The sequence below is a fragment of the Kogia breviceps genome, chromosome 17 (genome assembly GCF_026419965.1).
Source record: "Kogia breviceps isolate mKogBre1 chromosome 17, mKogBre1 haplotype 1, whole genome shotgun sequence".
Taxonomy (NCBI): Eukaryota; Metazoa; Chordata; class Mammalia; order Artiodactyla; family Physeteridae; genus Kogia; species Kogia breviceps.
Genome location: NC_081326.1, coordinates 1,470,727 through 1,488,883, shown reverse-complemented (window position 1 = coordinate 1,488,883; position 18,157 = coordinate 1,470,727). Strand labels below are relative to the sequence as shown.

The window sequence follows — 18,157 nt, the reverse complement described above, 5'->3', positions numbered from 1 at the left end:
CTTATTTTCCTCCTCCCTGAATTATCATAATTCTCAAAAAATAAAGCAGCCGAGGATTTCAACTATATCAGAGAAACCGGGTCCTAGACCAGCTTGTGCAAACTCTATCTAACTACATATATTTTTCTTGGGTGCCCTCCTCGTTAATAGGGACTGAGCCCTGGGCGTCTTACTGTGTTGTTGGGATGATAGTTGAGGTGCAAGCCACTGTCGCAGAGGGGAGAGGAGGTGCCGCTGCTCTGGTCACTCGGTGCACCTGCGGGAAGAGTCACAGCATCGTTGGTTAGAAGCCCACGTGTTCTACACGGACACCTTCTACACGGCGTACCTCATTCAGTGCCCCCAGTGGTATCAGGTAAGCCAGGCAGTAAAATAAATCTGTATCTCACTTGAATCAAAGCCAGAGTTTTGCAAGTAAACAAAAATAAAAATTAAAACCTAAAGTGGCCCCAAAGAGACCTGCAAATATTTATCTTTTCTTTTCTTTTTATTTTTTTAACATCTTTATTGGAGTATAATTGCTTTACAATGGTTCGTTAGTTTCTGCTTTATAACAAAGTGAATCAGCTATACATATACATCTATCCCCATATCCCCTCCCTCTTGCGTCTCCCTCCCATCCTCCCTATCCCACCCCTCTAGGTGGTCACAGAGCACCGAGCTGATCTCCCCGTGCTATGCGGCTGCTTCCCACTAGCTATCCACCCTACGTTTGGTAGTGTATGTATGTCCCTGCCACCCTCTCACTTCGTCCCAGCTTACCCCTCCCCCTCCCCGTGTCCTCAAGTCCATTCTCTACGTCTAAATATTTATCTTTGATTTCAGAAATATTAAGGTTTTATTAAGGGAAATATGCAACCATATAAAAAATACTATTTCATTTTATTATCCAAAGTGGCCTATTCTTATGAATCATACTTAGAATGATGCAAGATTTTGTTTGGCTACAAAATTCTATTTAATATCATGTCTTAATCTACTAGCAAATCCCATGTTTATTTACCATAATTCTCCATGATACACAAAAAGTCTGTAAGTGCTCTGTCTTTACAACTGTTCTTGGTATATACTGTTGGAAGCACCCTCATTGACACTATTTAATTTTGTGAATTTGCAACTAAAACACTTCGTATTAGATCCTCATGAGAAACCTACCAATGTCTATTTTTTAAAGATAAGTGTTTAATATGTATAAAATAACTAATAAAAACCTGCTGTATAAAAAAAAATAAAGATGAGTAATATATGTCTTAAAGATTTGTGATTTTTCTAAGATTTTACAATTTAGTAATTGTTTCAGTCAGGATTAAAATACATATTTCTTGATTTCTGATTCACTGCTTTTTCTGTAAACATTATATTTTTGGAGTTGTTAATGTAGGTAAATATGATCTATTAATGTAATTGATTCCCAATTTTTATTTGACATACAATGCTTAAATGCAAACATCATTACAGGTTATGCTCCTAATGTATTAACCCACGTGCTCAAAAAAAAACCAAAAAATGACGCTGCTCTACTCTTTTATGACCCTGAAATTCTATAGTTTTCCTGGTGCTCTGAAAGGAAACAGGCTTTTTTGCTGTACTAGCCTAGATACAGTTTTCACACTCTTTAAATCTTAAGAAGTTCATACTTTGTTTTTGCTATTTTTTCTTTTGATGTTTTCGCTGTGTTTCTCTCTTATGAGACCATACCTTTAATGGACACACATATTACTTTAAAACTCATATGCATTTTGAACTGAACAAAATGAAAACATAGCATATCAAATTCTGTAATGCATCGACAGTAGTCCTTTGGAATTTAAAGACTTAACTATAGCACAAAAAGAAGGTAGATGTAAACTCAGTGATCTATGCTTGTGCCTTAAGATGTTAGAAGTGGAAGAGCAAACAAAGTGAACAGAAGACAGAAAATAATAAAAATAAAAGTGAAAAGCAATGAAACAGCACACTGAAAATAACAGACAGAACTAACCAAGACAAAAATGGGTTCTTTGGAACGATTAATAAAACCCAGAGCAAAAACGATCTAGTAAAAGAGAGAAAATATAAATTATAAGTATCAGGAATGAAGGAGGAGGCATTACTGCAAATCAACAGATATTAAAAGGATATTGAAAAGATATGATGAATAACTTCATGCAAAGATTGACAACTTAGTTGAAATGAACAAAACTATTGAAAAATATCTAACCAAAATTTACAAAAGAAGAAAAGAGAATATCAAAAAAGGCCTATATCCATTTAAGAAATTAATTCATACAAAACAAAAATGATAATTCTAGGATCAGATTGCTTCTCTGCTGAATTTATTCCATCATTTAAGAAAGAGATATGAACTCTGTTAAACAATTTCTCTCTGGAAATACGAGTTACAACTTCACAACTTATACAAAGACATAATAACCCTGGTACCAAAATCCCACTAAAACACTACAGGAAAAGAAAAGTACATCTGGAAATCTTTAATGCACATAGATTAAAAAAAAATAGCAATACATTAGCAAATTAAAACGTGTAATATACATAAAAACATACGCCATGACCATGATGTTTATCCTAGGAATGCAGGCTTTATTTGTCATTCAAAATCAATTTTTAAAAAGTCACCCGATCAACAGAATTAAAAAAAAATGAAAAAATGTAATATCTCAAGGGATGGAAAAATATTGGACACAACTCAACATTAACTTCTATTAAAAAAAGAAAGGAAAAGAAAAATCCTCAAGAACCCAGTAATATAAGGGCACCTCTATTCTATTCTAAAAAAGGGCATCTATGAACACCCACAGCTGATGCCACACTTAATGGTAAAAAACTGGAAGATTTCCCACTAATATCCTGAGCAGGAGAAGGACGTCTGCACTCAGCACTTCACTCAGCATTTTACAGAGGTCCAAGCTGCTGCAATACACCACCCGCCCCTCCTCCGCAAAGAAATGAATTAAAAGAAATAAAGCTTGGAAAGAAACAAGCAAAACATTATTTGCAGATGACATAACTTTATATGTTGAAAAATTTAGAGAAAGTATAAAAATCTTACTAGAATTAATAAGAAAATTAAACTATGCTGCAGAATGTTGATGTATAAAAATGTGATGTGTTATTGTTTCTATGTGTTAGCAACAGATAATTAGAAAATTAAATCTTCAAAATATTTATAATAAAACAAAAACATAAAATGCTTAAAATAAATTTAATGTAAGATATGCAATATTTTTCCACTGGAAACTTTAAAATATTGATGAGAAAAATTAAAATATAAATAAATGGAAAGATATGTTTGTGGAATGAAAGGTTTAAAATGGTTAAGGTGTTAATTATATTAATTGTCTATAAATTCAGTCACATTCAAAATCATAATAGTTTTTTAAATAGAAATTGATGTGCTATTTTTAAATGGATGCAGTAATGCAAAGAATCTAGAATAGCCAAATGATCCTGAAGTATCACACAATTAAAGAACCTATCCTAGGTGACTTTTTAAAGTATTATAAAGCTGCAATAATCAACAGTGTGGTTTTGGTGAAAGAACAGACGCATAAATTAGTGGAAATAAGAGAGTCATTCCTTCATTCTTGATTCCTCCCTCGGAACCAAAATGTTTCTAATATAAGATAGATTATAAACTTCAACATAAAAACCAATGCTATAAAGCTGCTTGCAAAAATGTAGGGAGATATCCTTGTGACCTTGGGGTAGGCAAATATTTCTTAGAAAAGATGCAGAAAACCAAAAGCATATACAACAAAAACAACAGCAACAAAATGGTAAATTAGACCTTATCAAAATCAACAAGTTGTGCAAACTTGAGACACGTTTAGGTAAAAAATACAGTCATGCACAGAATGTTTGTAACACATATAGCTAACAAAAAGCTTATTATAAACAGGCTTATCGACTCCTTCAGTGTGATAATATAAAGGCATACCAACAGAAAAATGGGGAAAAGACGTGAGCAGACACATTACAAAATAAGATATGCAAATAGATAATAAAATATGCAAATAGCACATGACAAGGAGCTAATCGTCATTAGTCTTCAGGGAAATGCAAATTAAAACTACAATTCGGTACCACTACACACTCAAGAGAATAGCTAAAGAAATGTTTGACCATCAAATATTGGAATTAATGGAGAGCAGCCAGACCTCTTTCATCCACCACTGGAGTGGACAGTGGGAGGTTTTTAAATATACGCCCACCTTAGAAATATATTTGGCAGTTTGTTAGCAAGTTGATTACACATCTATCTTGTGACTCAGCAATTCCACTCCTACGTACTTATAGCAAGTGACATAAAATACTATGACTTCCAGAAGCCTTGTATGAGAATGTTTATAGCAGCTTTATTTACAATAGCAAAATACCAGAAACAGTTCTGCTGTCTATCAGCAGGAGAATGCATTACCAAACTTTACTACACTCATGTAGTAGAATACTATACAGCAATGTAAATAAATAAACTCCTGAAATATGTAACACGAGACGGTTCATAATGAAAGAAGCAGATGTAAAAGAATAAATACAGTTTGATTACATTAATACTTGATGACAAGAAATTAAGTCAAGTAGTTGTTTCTGGGAATGTTATTTACTGGAAGAGTCACAGCAGAACCGTTCTGTGATCTAAAGGGGTGTGGATTAAGCAAATGCGAGCGTTTGTCAGAGCTGATCCCGCTGAGCATTGAAGATCTTTGCATTTCATTTCATGTCAACTATGCCTCTGTTAAAGATAATTCTTCTTTGATTTTAGCAAAAACTATAGGATAATATGCATTTCATTTCATAATATGCAAATAGATAGAAATTTTTAAGTAGCTCTTATGAAAATTATTACATTTCCACACAGACTGGGGCTTCCTTCAATCTCCCTATTCTCATCAGGACAAATTAGGTATAAATGCTTATTTAGTAAGTTCAGTAGCCAAATAAGAGAATATTATTTTCTACTTAGAGAATATATATTCATCAAACAATATGAATGAAATTTTAATAGAGATACAAAATGTATATGTTTGATATGACATTTATTTTTAAAGTAAATAATATTTCCCCAGTTATAGGTTGGAAAATAACTAAATGTGAATACATTCTGAAACACAAACAATAGCTGTTCCCTTTGGAGAAGGGTTAATTGAATGCTTTGTGATATTAAAGAAGAATGTTTGCATTCAGGCAGAAATCCCAACTTTAAAAAGAAATTACTAATTACTGCCAGGAAATAATGGTTTAGAAAGTAAATATGACGTGAGCATTTTACCTATTCTTCATAAATGCTTACATGCACAATCTTCGTTCAGTGGGAGTTTGAGGAAAGCAGGTGCTCTTTTAAAAAATGAGACCGTCAGGGTCACTTCTTCTCCGGCATTCCGAAGAACCTGAACCTAACAAAAAACATAATAAAAATGATACCATTATCAGTACGCTGGCAACAATTTTTGTACGATTGAAAACCCTTGAAATAATGGGTTGTCTTTTCCACGTCTCACATTTTTCCCTAGCGGTCAGAAACCTTTTCTGGCAGATGGAGGGGGTGAGAGATCTAACACTGCAGGATTGCAGCCATATCCACACCCTTCCTCTTCCCTTCATCCTGTGGTCCCTGTTCACTCACGATGTCATCATCTCCCATTCACATTTATCAAGGCTCTCGTGAGCTTATGGTCTATGTTAGGTCTACAGAAAGACGTAGTGCTTGAACCACTATATTTATTAATTTACTAAATATTTATTGAGCATCCATGATGCACTATTTGGAGATCTATGAATAAATTACCCTGCAGATTTGACCAGGGTGCTAATTCTAATTAAAGTTGTTCCAATTCACTCAAACACTTTTGCAAAAAATAAATGGTTATTATTTTCCCACTATATCATTGTATATTTTCTTTTCCTTTCCCTGAAAATTTAGAATGATGATGGAGACAGCTCTCATCAATAACTCTCAACTCTCTAAATTATAGAATTACTAGGTCTATTTCTACCAGTTAAATACTGATAATTTCTCAAAATATTACACCAAAACAAATGTAAGCGATATTAAAAGAAGCTCAGAGAGCTGAGGAGTGTTTATAGCAAACACGCCTGTCAAAGATAGAAGTATATATATAATTTACACACTCACATAAACTAAGAGAAGAATTAAGAATAATTAGTGAAGAAGCAATTAATAAACATGGGAACATAATTTATTAAACATATAAAAAATGCTCACCATAAAGTCATTAAAGAATTGACTATCAAAATGGTTTAGAATGACTTCTGGTCCCTACAAGATGGCATAAAGTGAGTTATCTCTCCCAAACAAGTACAACTAAAACACTGAAAAAAGTGCCAGAGACAACCAAGTAGAACTCTGAAAGGTAGAAAGAAAAAAAACCGATTAGGGCCCCCAGGCCTGGAGGAAGAGCACAGACAGAGGATGTCTTCAACGCTCTTTCCCAACAGAGGGGTGGTCCACCCACTGCTAGGTGAAGGATCCCTTTATCCACTCAGTGGCAGCAGGGACCCGACCTGGGGAAGCCCCTTGCCCTCCTCTAGCACCATCAAGCCACGGGGTGGGGGGGGGGGGGAGCCTGATGACACGGATGAATCAATCAGACCCAACTAGCACCAAAAAGGTTGTAAATGTCATATTGTCAGTGGAACCACAGCCCACAGAATTAGGCGAGGACCTGTGTGCTAAACAGTGACTTCTTGCTAAAAAGAAAAATAAGTAAATAAGAACCAGAGACTCTTAACAAATAAACAAAATGGCCAGGATTTAAATAACACGTCACACCTAAGACCCAGGAAAATCATAATTTGAACGAGAAAAGATAATCAAGTAAGACAAACTAGATGAATTACATACTGGAATCATCTGACAAGGGTTTTAAAGCCACCTTAAAAATATTTCAGCAAGAAATTAAAAATTATCTTGAACCAAAGGAAAAATTACAATATCTCAGGAAAGAAATACAAATTATAAAAAGGAAATGAAATTATAGAACTAAAAAATACGATAACATACATAACCTTGTTGGATCGGCCCGGTGATAGAGTGACAGAAGATGGAATCAGTGAACTTGAGGACAGAACATAACATTAGCCCAGTCTGAGTGACAGAGAAGATGCAGACACACACATGAAAACAATGTATTTCATCACGTTAAAAGGAGAAAATTTTAAACACGAAGAAAATTATATAATCATTTTAATAGATACAAAGAAGCATCTGATTACATTCATTTGATAAAAGCTCACAGAAAACTGAGTATACAAAGGAGTATCCTTCATATTATAAAGAGTAAACTATACACAAAAATGTATGAGAAGCATCATAGCATTAACTATGAATTATTGAAACATTTCTCTTTGAGATCAGAAAGGAGGCAAGAATGTCCACCAATTTCATTTCTACTTAATTTTTCTTCAGATCTTACTGTAATAAGGCAAGAAAAGATCTAATAAAAATCATAAAAATTGAAAGAAGAAATGAAACTGACATTATTCAGAGGTAATGTGATCTTGAGCACAGAAAATCCTTAGGAGCCTATGGACACTATTACATGAGACATTACCAGGTGAGTTATTAAGTGAGTTTAGTATGGAATAGCACAGATACAAAGTAATATACAAAGATCAACTGGTTTTGATTTAATTTCAACAAACAAATACAACATTGTCAAATAAATGAGGGAGATGCTATGTCATGGACCCCCAGACATAACACTGTGAGGAAATCATCTCTCTCCTGCTTTTCCAGATTCAAGGCAATCCCATGCAAAGTCCCCCCCCCCCTTTTTTTTTTTTTTTTTGCGGTACACGGGCCTCTCACTGCTGTGGCATCTCCCGTTGTGGAGCACAGGCTCCGGACGCTCAGGCTCAGCGGCCACGGCTCACGGGCCCAGCCGCTCCGCGGCATGTGGGACCTTTCTGGACCGGGGCACGAACCCGTGTCCCCTGCATCCGCAGGCGGATTCTCAACCACTGCGCCACCAAGGAAGCCCTCCCGTTTTTTTTCTTTAGTTTTTAGCTTAGTATGAATTTATGAACTTGGCTTGTTTCCAAGTGACATTTAATATTTATATAATCATTATTATGTAAGTGCATTGGGAGTGTGTTAGTGAAATACATGGGGCGGTGGAATGCAACGGCTAAATACTCACATTCTATCGTAAGCGTGCAACAGATAATGTCTAGCGTTAAATAAAAAATAACATTACAAGCATCTCAAGTGTAAATAAGAGAATAAAGTAGAAATGTATAAGTCAAATATAGTTACCTCAGAAATAGGCAATGGGCAACTGCTTTACTTTTAAAGCTTTACATTTGTAAACTTCAATCTTGAAGTTTTGGTCAAGTGTAACTGAGAAAAATAAAAACTTTTAAAAAATTATAAAATCTTACCCTAGAGAGACAACTTTACTTTACTTTGTTTTTAATAAAAGGCTAATTATGGGTATCTTTCTGGATAGGCATAACTTCAAGTCCTTGACACATACACATTTCTTAATGCAGAAGTATCTATCTTTTCAGTGACCAGGATTGACATAATGTGTTTTTAATTTTTTTTCAGCTTTCCTACTATGCCTTGGATGCATATTTCATTGGCCTGATACTGTCAGGTTGGAAAATATAGGTTCCACATCATGAGTAATGATGAATGTCATCTTCCTGCAAAATCAGAAATCAGCACCAATCCAACTGTCTTCTTCATGTTCATTCACATTTTATGATGCAAATCAAATGTGCATTTTAATCAGATAATGTATCAGCACAGTTATTCTCTCATATTGCCTTGGGTGAGTACGTGAGCAAAGGGACAGAGACTGGTAAAAAATGGCCATCAGTAAAAACAGAAAAGGGAAGTGGAATTGAAGGAGATATTTATAGGTTGACTCTGTTAAACCAGGACAAGCTAACAGCTCAGTCTGTGAGCTGAACGTTCTTAAGCTCCATTTGTCTGTTAGAAGGGAAACGTCATAAAATCCTTTTGTGGCCTCTGTCCTTCCTCCATCCTGCCGGGGGCCATCCTATCTTGTACGAGACTCGAAAGAGCAATTTAGCTGTGTCTGCCGCTGCTTTGCTAGGAAGTCAGAAGTGCTCATAGCTGGGGGTTATCTTATATTTTCATTTTTAAAGAATTTATTTTTGTAGGGTAGTCTTAGGTTCATTGCCAAATTGAGGGGAAAGTACAGAGATCTGCCCTAGACCCCCTGTCCCACAGATGCACAGTGTCCCCGACGATCAACATGCCCCCGCTGAGTGGGACCTTAGTTACAACTTACGAACCTACCTTGACACGGCAACGTCACCCAGAGGGCGCGGCCTACGTGAGGCCTCGCTCTTCGTGCTGAGCGTTCTGTGCGTTCGAATATGTAGCCACCAGCAGCGTATCATACAGAGCATTTTCGCTAAATGCTAAAATCCTCTACGCTCTGCCTACTCAGCCTCGTCCTCTCCAACCTTGGCTGTTGTTTTTAACTGATGAAAAGAGAGACTTCTGTTTTGCCTGGACCTGCTTGAAGCACACATTAGGGGACACACACACACACACACACACACACACATCTTCAGTGGCAAAGGAGGCACTGAGACAGCTTGTGAAGACCGCAGCTCTTAGCCCAGCGTGATGTCAGAACAGCCAGACAAGACTCAGATCTCCAGCGAGGAAGATAAGCACGGCAGCTCACTGACGGCCGTGTCGCAAAGCAGTTACCCCAGAATTTCACTTTGACTCTGGACTCGTCCCTCTTGACAGGTTACCCGCACTAAACAATTTCCTTAAAGTCTTGACCTCTGGCAGAAGAGGAACTTGAACGTGACTTTGAGGAATGACTTTAAACAAACTGTTTTTCAGACAAAACAACTATGTTAACACTAGATAATATATCAAGCTTTGCTACTCAGGTTGAGATGTGATCACCTGTGAACACTGAGTAAACAAAGCATTTCATTCTGTAATCATTTTTTATTCATAGTAGTTGTGGGGGAGAAAGAATTTACTTCTTCCATATATTATTACAGCATGAGAGTTTGAGATGAAACTGTGATTGTAAGGCTTTCCTGAGTGGGCTTAGGTCCCCGGCCCCTGTCACTCCGCGTTCACGTTTAGGTGTTCGGAGGAATTTGTGGAGCGCCGGGGGCAAGAGTGCACGCCCCTCTCTGTGGTGTGAGGACAGGTGTACACTTTCCCACCTACAGATGACAGGTGGGCAGCGTGGTGCCAGTTTTCAGGGCAGGAGACGGGGCCTTCGAAAGAAGGACAAGGACAGAGTCTGTCAGAGCCTGTCAGGGCCACAAGCCCCGGTGCTGTTGGTTGGAGAGTGAATCAAGTGTAACAGCAGAAATTATCCAGCTGGAAAATAAGGTATAGAACTGTACCACCATTGGAAGTAGTGGGTGAATCAACTGTGAGAAATCAAGTGTCGTGTAGAATTTGGAGGAATCGATGCAAAATACGAAGGGAATTGGGGATAAGTTAGAAATTCTCACCTTGAATTGCTACCACCAAGTGACACAGAACTGTGCTGGGAAAGCTAAAAATAGATGGAATAAGGGATGAGGATTAGGGTTATTGTGGACAGAACAGCTGGAGAAAAAGGCAACGTGACATTCCCACTTCACACATTCAGTCATTTCACCACCCTTCCCGCATTTTAATTTGTGAAAAACATTCCATGTACATCAATAAGTACAGTAGGATCCTTTACATGGGCCCTTCAAGTCTGAATGTTATGTTGTTGTAAAATAAAAAGTCACGGCAAAAATGTATACATAGGTGTATGTTTAAAAAAGAACTACTAAATATTTAATACTTCTGAATTCCTAAAGTTTCAGCTTAAAGTAGTATTCAAGTATGCAGTAATTTTTCAATTTTGGTAAATATTACAAATAAGAATGAAGGTTGACTGAATAACAAATGTCAGCTCTAATAATCAAGATATAGTAATGATAATATGGAAGAGAACCATTTACTTTAGTGAGGCAAGATTATGTAGAACACGTGATCCATTTTTACTGTAATACTTAAAGTTATGACTAAAGATCCCATCACTTTCAAAGACCTCATTAAAATAAGATTCTATGTAATAAAAGTGGGTGAAATGTCACCTTCTAGATAAGGTGAACTTTAACTCAACAAGCAGAATGCATTGTTAGCTAGTGCACACACTATAGTAACACCATTTCGGCATTTGTTTTAATTCCAAGATGATTTCTTCAATGATACAAGTAATATTTTACTGTATTTTCTTATTGCTGTGTGCCAACTGACTAGTTTTATGTTCCATTAGGCAGGTCAAATTAAAAGTTTTAAATAGGTAAAAAGTTTACTTTTAAAAAGACATCAGGAACAGATGGGTTCAAAACTAAGTTTTACCTAATTCTTTAAGAAGTAATTATTCCAGCATAAAATTATTGAAGTTGCTTTAATTCATGTTATTAAATCAAACTAAAATGAAAATTAATACGAAATTGTATGAAGAGAAAACGTGACCATTATTAATATGAATATAGATGTTATCATTCTAAACGTACTATTAGCATATAGACTCCAACAAGTGACAAAAGAAATTGAACTATGACTGAGTAGGTTTTATTTCAAAACAGCAAACCTGGATACATATCAGATGTTATTATCAAAGTAATTACTTTCATCAAGTTAAATATACATACATGATCTATTGATACATAGATCTATTGATATATAGAGAGATGATAGAGAGAGAAAGAGAGAGAGAGAGAGGTAGATTTTTCCCCTCCCTTAGAGATTCTGAGAGGACATTTGGTCAAACTGAGCTGCAATTCCTAATAAAAACTCTAAGAAAAATAGGAATAGAAGAAAACCTTATGATGCTTCTTGACTATGCCTGGCTGTTCCCTGAGACCAGCATGGTCGTTCCCCGAATACCTGTGTGGCTTTTACACCCCTACCTCCTTCTACTCTTTGCTCAAAAGTCACCCCAATGAGTCCTGCATTCCTCACCCTTTTACAAATGATAGCTCTCCACATGCCTCTGTCTTTGTTCACCTGCACTACCTGTCTTTTCAGAGCCTGTCGGCGCCTTCCTACCCGCCTGCACTGTGCTGACACCCTGTGTCTAATATGCTGTCACTTGTCTCTGCCCCGTGAAACTGGGTTCCACACCAGGGCAGCAAGCTGTATCTTGTTCTCAGATGCAGTCAAAGGGCCTAAGATAGCACCTGGCTCATAAAAAGCCTTCATTAAATATTTTTGAATGAATAAAATTAGTAAAGTCAATTTCTAAAAGCAGTAAAAATTATCCTAAATGTTAAAACAAGGAGACCATGTCAATCAAAATCAGGTACTGGATAAAGATGTCCATTAGTTTTCAAAAATATTGATGAGTTTTACTTATAAAGTAAAATAAGAAAATGGAATTAATTTGATAACTAGTAAGAAAATACAATTTTTTTATTAAAAATATAATTGCAGACTCCAAGTATACGCCACTAAAATGTTAACTGGAATTTAAAAGATAATGTAGCTTCCTATAAGATTACTGTAACATAAAAATACCCTTTTTCCGATGACAGCAATAAACACCAGGAAAATTATTTAAAATCTGGGGAAGAATCCTATAAAACCTTTAGAAATTTAACTAATTGTCATAGATTGCTTTAAAGAAATTGTAAATTCTTATTGTAGGACAGAAAATAAAATCTAAGCTCTTGCAACGATATGCCATATACTTGGTGAAGTTTTCAATAAAAACAAACTAAGTCAACAGAAACTTTTAAAATGTCCCCCAGAACATCTGAGAAATACTTTAAAAAGAAGAGTAATAGGAATTGGGAGAAGTTATCAATCCCTGAATATGCTGTTAAATCCTATAATCAAATCAACGTATTAGTATTCAAATGGGCAAATTCATCAGTAGAAATGGATAGAACCTCCAAAACAGATCTTAATGTATTTGAACTTGTAATATATGATAGGGCGTCTTTTTGTTTTTTAACCTAGTGTTAACAGGACTGGTATCGTAAATGGTGCAAGCGCAGCTGGGGATACACTAGCGATAAATCCAAACGGAGTAAATCGTTAAGTGTTAATAATACTAGCAGAATAACGTCCTAAGAAAGTGTATAGAGGACTCTGTGCGCTCTTTCCTGGACAAAACCAGGAAGAATAATAAGCCTGAGTCTTGCATCTCACTGAATGTAGGTCACTCTTTAAACCACAGGGACAAAACCAGAGCGACAGGCTCAGAGCCGGCTGAACGGAGCAGGGCCCCCCCCTCCTGTCCTGATCTCCGTCGCTCTCAGCCAATGGACACACTCAACGGCTCTCCAAAGACCACATCGTCAGACAGGACAATGACACGTGACACACACTGTTAAACCATCCCAACAATAATGCCTTCTGGCGACATTCTCTCTCCCGAATATTGGGCCACGTTGTCTAAGAAATTATTTTGATTCGTTAATCACTTTTTGCTAAAAGTCTTACATTCAGTTGTATGATTCACGTTGATATAAACGAATAATGTGTTACCGTGTGTGCCAGCTACAGCGCAGCCTTCAGTTTATAAAATAAAGCCTGTTGGGCTTCCCTGGTGGCGCAGTGGTTGAGAATCCCCCTGCCAATGCAGGGGACATGGGTTCGAGCCCTGGTCTGGGAAGATCCCACGTGCCGCGGAGCAACTGGGCCCGTGAGCCACAATCGCTGAGCCTGCGCGTCTGGAGCCCGTGCTCTGCAACAAGAGAGGCCGTGATAGTGAGAGGCCCCGCGCACAGCGATGAAGAGTGGCCCCCGCTTGCCACAACTGGAGAAAAAGCCCTTGCACAGAAACGAAGACCCAACACAGCCATAAATAAATAAATAAATAAAATTTAAAAAAAATAAAAATAAAAATAAAAAAATAAAATAAAGCCTGTGATGAGAACAAGGCGAAAGTTATTAGCTTTTCTTTTACGAACGAGATATTCGTAAAATATGCAAAAGCGGAGTGACCTGCTCAAACATAACATCTGATATGCGACAGACTGAGAAGCGGGACGACGTGAGTGAGTGAGTTCCCCTGCTTCCCACGGGGCCGCTGCCCCCAAAGGCTAATGGTAAAGCGTGAACAGTTCCTCAGGCAGCGTTTCGGACTCTCCCAGAGGCCTGGAGCAGCTGGTCACCCTGCCTCCGAGCCCACCTGTCCCTTCACTCGGGGTCTGCAGCTCTGCCCACCACCATATGCCGCCCGGGGCTGAGAAGGTGCTGGGAGAGAGTCTCCCAGGCGTCAGTGGCTTCCCTCTAACCTGCGGAGACGGCATTTGCTTAAGGTGCTTTCTTGCGCACCGGGACGGATGAGTCGAGAATTTCGGTGCGTGCACAAACGTGCATCGAGCACCTAACACGTTCACACGCCACACACGTGATATAGCAGGTGCGGTGTTGACAGGAGGATGGTAAAGCCCTTTAGTTCTAGAGCCAATCGTCAGTGACAAGACAGATGCTTTGCAATAAATTAAAAGGAGCAGAGAGAGATCAGGAAGGTTTTTTTTTTTTTTTTTTTTTTTAATATATATAAATTTATTTATTTTTGGCTGTGTTGGGTCTTTATTGCTGCGTGCGGGCTTTCTGTAGTTGTGGCGAGCGGGGGCCACTCTTCATCACGGTGCGCAGGCCTCTCACTGTCGCGGCCTCTCTTGTTGCGGAGCACAGGCTCCGGACGCGCAGGCTCAGTAGTTGTGGTGCACGGGCTTAGTTGCTCCGCGGCGTGTGGGATCTTCCCAGACCAGGGCTCGAACCCGTGTCCCCTGCATTGGCAGGCAGATTCTCAACCACTGCGCCACCAGGGAAGCCCCAGGAAGGTTTTAAAAAGTGAAGCGCGTGTGGAAATTACTCAGGCCCCAATCTCAGCAGTCGCGGGCGTCACAGGGCGTCTCTGGTCACTGTGCTGGCGGCGCCGATGCCGCCGACGCTCTGCTCCCCCCCTCACTGCTCGGCGGGATAAGAACGAAGACACGCGGGGCCCGAAGCTGCCCGCACGTGACGGTCTCGGCAGCTGTGCCTCTGCTCCCACACTTCTCTCGCTGGTCCCGCCGCGGAGGGCACCTGCGACTTTTCAAATGAGCAAAGGTCCGCTTACCACACCAAGTGTGATCAAACGTGTACTGAGGCCTTAAAATGTTTAATTAAGTCAGACCTTTGTTTGAATGGCCCCCGTCTTCCTTAGATGATAGAAAGTTAAGTTTATAAAATGCGGTCACTGCATATTAACATACGTTCAGTTCGAATCTTGGAGGAAGGGGGAGAAAAGACATCCATTCCAGGGTAAACATATGGAGCATGTTTCTTATAGGACGTGGTTGTGATATACTTGAGGCAGACAAGTGACGTACAGAACATCTTCATATTCATCCAAGAAAAACCAGAATGTTTAAAAATAACGTCCCATACAGATGATAACATTTCGTATAATCACATTAGACTGAAGTAAGTAATGCACGTATTTATTCTAAATCCATAAGCTTAACCACAGCTACATGGATGTCTAGTTTGCAAACAGTGCACCAGATTTAAGTGGAATTCTTGAAGGAAAGGAGAGAAATCATAACACTTTTCCTTATTTTTATAGAATTCTGTATAAGATCATCTCGCACAAAACGAATTGTCAAGATGTGAAAACCAAAGCGAGACGCGGTGTCACCCACATTGGCTCTGTAGCTGCAGCGCACGCAGTCGCTAAGTATTTGTTTATACACATTATCACAGCGTGTTTGCACAACATAGGACTAAGGAGTCAATACTGTAGAACTGCTTGTAGTGCTGTTTCCTCCCATAGTCTCATCTCATTCTAGTGCATGAGTCATTTAAATACGTAACTTTGAATTTTAGATGCCATCCCCCCGCGATGCATAAATACTTGGATATCGTTAGCAGCATTGCAGGGCCACCAGGCTGACTCTGCCAGCATTTCCTTGGCAACTGACGTTTGCAGGGGGAGAAACACAGCTGTCCTGCCACGGGAAAACAGTGGTTTGTCTGAGAGTCTGGTAATTTCAAATACTTGAAAATAGATGTGTGCCTCAAGTATAATGTGTTAAATGAGTAGGGAGAAAATAATCTGCCTTACATGTTGCTAAATACATGACGAAAAAATAGATACATTTTATTAGTTCATAATTACTCCAAATTTCAGTCTTCAGAGAAATCTATCACGCATAAAAATGGTGGAGACGGGACGATTATAAAAGCCGTGAAGATATTTATCACTTTATGAGATGCATCACCTTGTCTGGAAGTTGTGTGTGTCCCCATCTTACTCATATGGAAAATACTGCGAATATGTAAGGATGGCCCTTCGCAAAAGTATCCACTTATTGCCTTTTTATTTTGTCACCTCGAACTTCTCTCAAGTCTCCTCTTCTACTTTGAACCCTACTTCTATTCAAAGGAGTCCCAGAGGACACTCCTGCCGCCTGCTACCTGAATGGCAAAAACAGAAAAAAAAAAAAGACTGTCTGGGCGTCTCTGGGTCCGTCACCTAGCTTCGGGCTCAGACACAGGCTCACCTCATATTCCTCAGCAGCCCACATGCACTACTGCCTCAACCTCAAGACTCTTCAGGGAAAGGGTAAGCTGATCGTGACAAGATGTTAAACAGAGTTTGGTGCCCGGATATTAGCCTTTCTTGTCTTAGAGCTGCACCGTGTCAGAGGCCATCCGGAATCCTGCATATCTTGTGTGACCCCAGGACAACGGTTGAGTTAACAGGGACTTCAAGTTCTACCTCTTTAAATAAATTCAAGTAAATGAATGCCAATTTCAGAAATCTTGACTCATAAAATTGAAATGGTTTATGTTCAGTTAGAGATTTTAGAAGAATGAGGGTTCACTGAGGGCCTGTGAGCTCGCAAAGAGTACTTTCAAATGAAACAGTGTTGGAGAAAACTACTGACTGTACTTCTCCCCAGAATTTCCTTTGCAAGGCAGGTGGTGAGGAATGCTGGGCTCCCTGCCCGAGAGCCCTGTCGTTGAAACCCCCTTTTCCTCACTCCACCCGCCTTAGTTATATTCGAAGTCCTGAGCAGGATAAGAGTTCACGTTTGTCAGTAATGAGAGGAGGAGAAAAGCTGCTCTTACTTGCGCATCTATTATTTCTCTGTTGTCATAGCAACCTGGGCAGCCAGGGGTTTAGCAGCAGGTGAGGGCAGGAGGGAAGTAGGTGTGGCCGTAAAGGGTAAAAGGAGGGTCCTTTTGGTGATGGAGGTGCTTTGTCTTGACTGTATCAGTGTCAGTATCCTGTTGTGATGTTGTTCTGTTGTGTGAGATGTTATTCTTGGGGGGAAACTGGGTAAAGTTCATGTAGGATCTCTCTGCATCATTTCTCACAACTGCATGTGAGTCTACACTTCACTAAGAACAAAAAGCTTAATTAACATGTGATGTAATTAGGAATACCGTTGTGCAATATTTCCAGGACATAAGGTAAAGAGATGGTATTTAACATTCCTTATATAAAGTATTCCATTATCAATGAACAGTAAAATTCAAAATTCCAGATGAGATTCCAGAGGAAGTCTGGAGATTAAGAAACTAAACTATGTAGCAAGTGCTTTAGAAACAGGCAAAATGAAACAATACTGTGTGGAGATATAATAAAAATCATTCAAGTAACTGATGAATATGAAATTTAGGCTAATGGTTTCATTTGGAAGGCTATGATTAATATAAAGTACACAGTGGCCTTTTGGGAGGTGGACGAAATTCTACATCTTGGCATAGAAATGATTAAAAGGTTATTTGCCTCAAAATTTTTCACTAAGCTATACATTTGTTGTATGTGGTTTTCTTTATTTGCCTTTTATTTTACCGCAAAAAGTTAAATGAAATGAAATGAAATGAAGTAAAATGTTAATACCACATTTAAACCATACTCAATGACTTCTGAAAAATGCATTTTTTAATCTGACATCTTTATTGATAAATTATTCACAGATCATGAATTTCACCAATTTAAAGTAGACAGCTCAGTGGTTTTTAGTATATACATAGAGCTTTTCTGCCAACCTGAAAGAGACCCTGAACCCATCCACACTCACTTCCCATGACCCCCTTACCCCAGCCCTAGGCAACCACTAATGTACTTTCTGTCTCTATGGATCTGCCTGCCTGGATATTTCATGCAAATGAAATCACTCAATATGT

General features: G+C 38.5%; 1 protein-coding gene across 7 annotated transcripts in view; it reads right to left on the bottom strand.

The window, feature by feature from the left end:
- SNTG1 (syntrophin gamma 1) overlaps positions 1-18,157 on the bottom strand; it is a 316,811-nt gene that overhangs the window by 94,558 nt on the left and 204,096 nt on the right. For all 7 annotated transcript variants that reach the window (XM_067017514.1, XM_067017517.1, XM_067017513.1 and 4 more), the window contains 2 exons: positions 5,291-5,393; positions 174-256 (listed from right to left, as the gene is read on the bottom strand). In XM_067017514.1, coding sequence (XP_066873615.1) covers positions 174-256; positions 5,291-5,393 — 186 coding nt within the window. The remainder of the gene's footprint in view (positions 1-173; positions 257-5,290; positions 5,394-18,157) is intronic.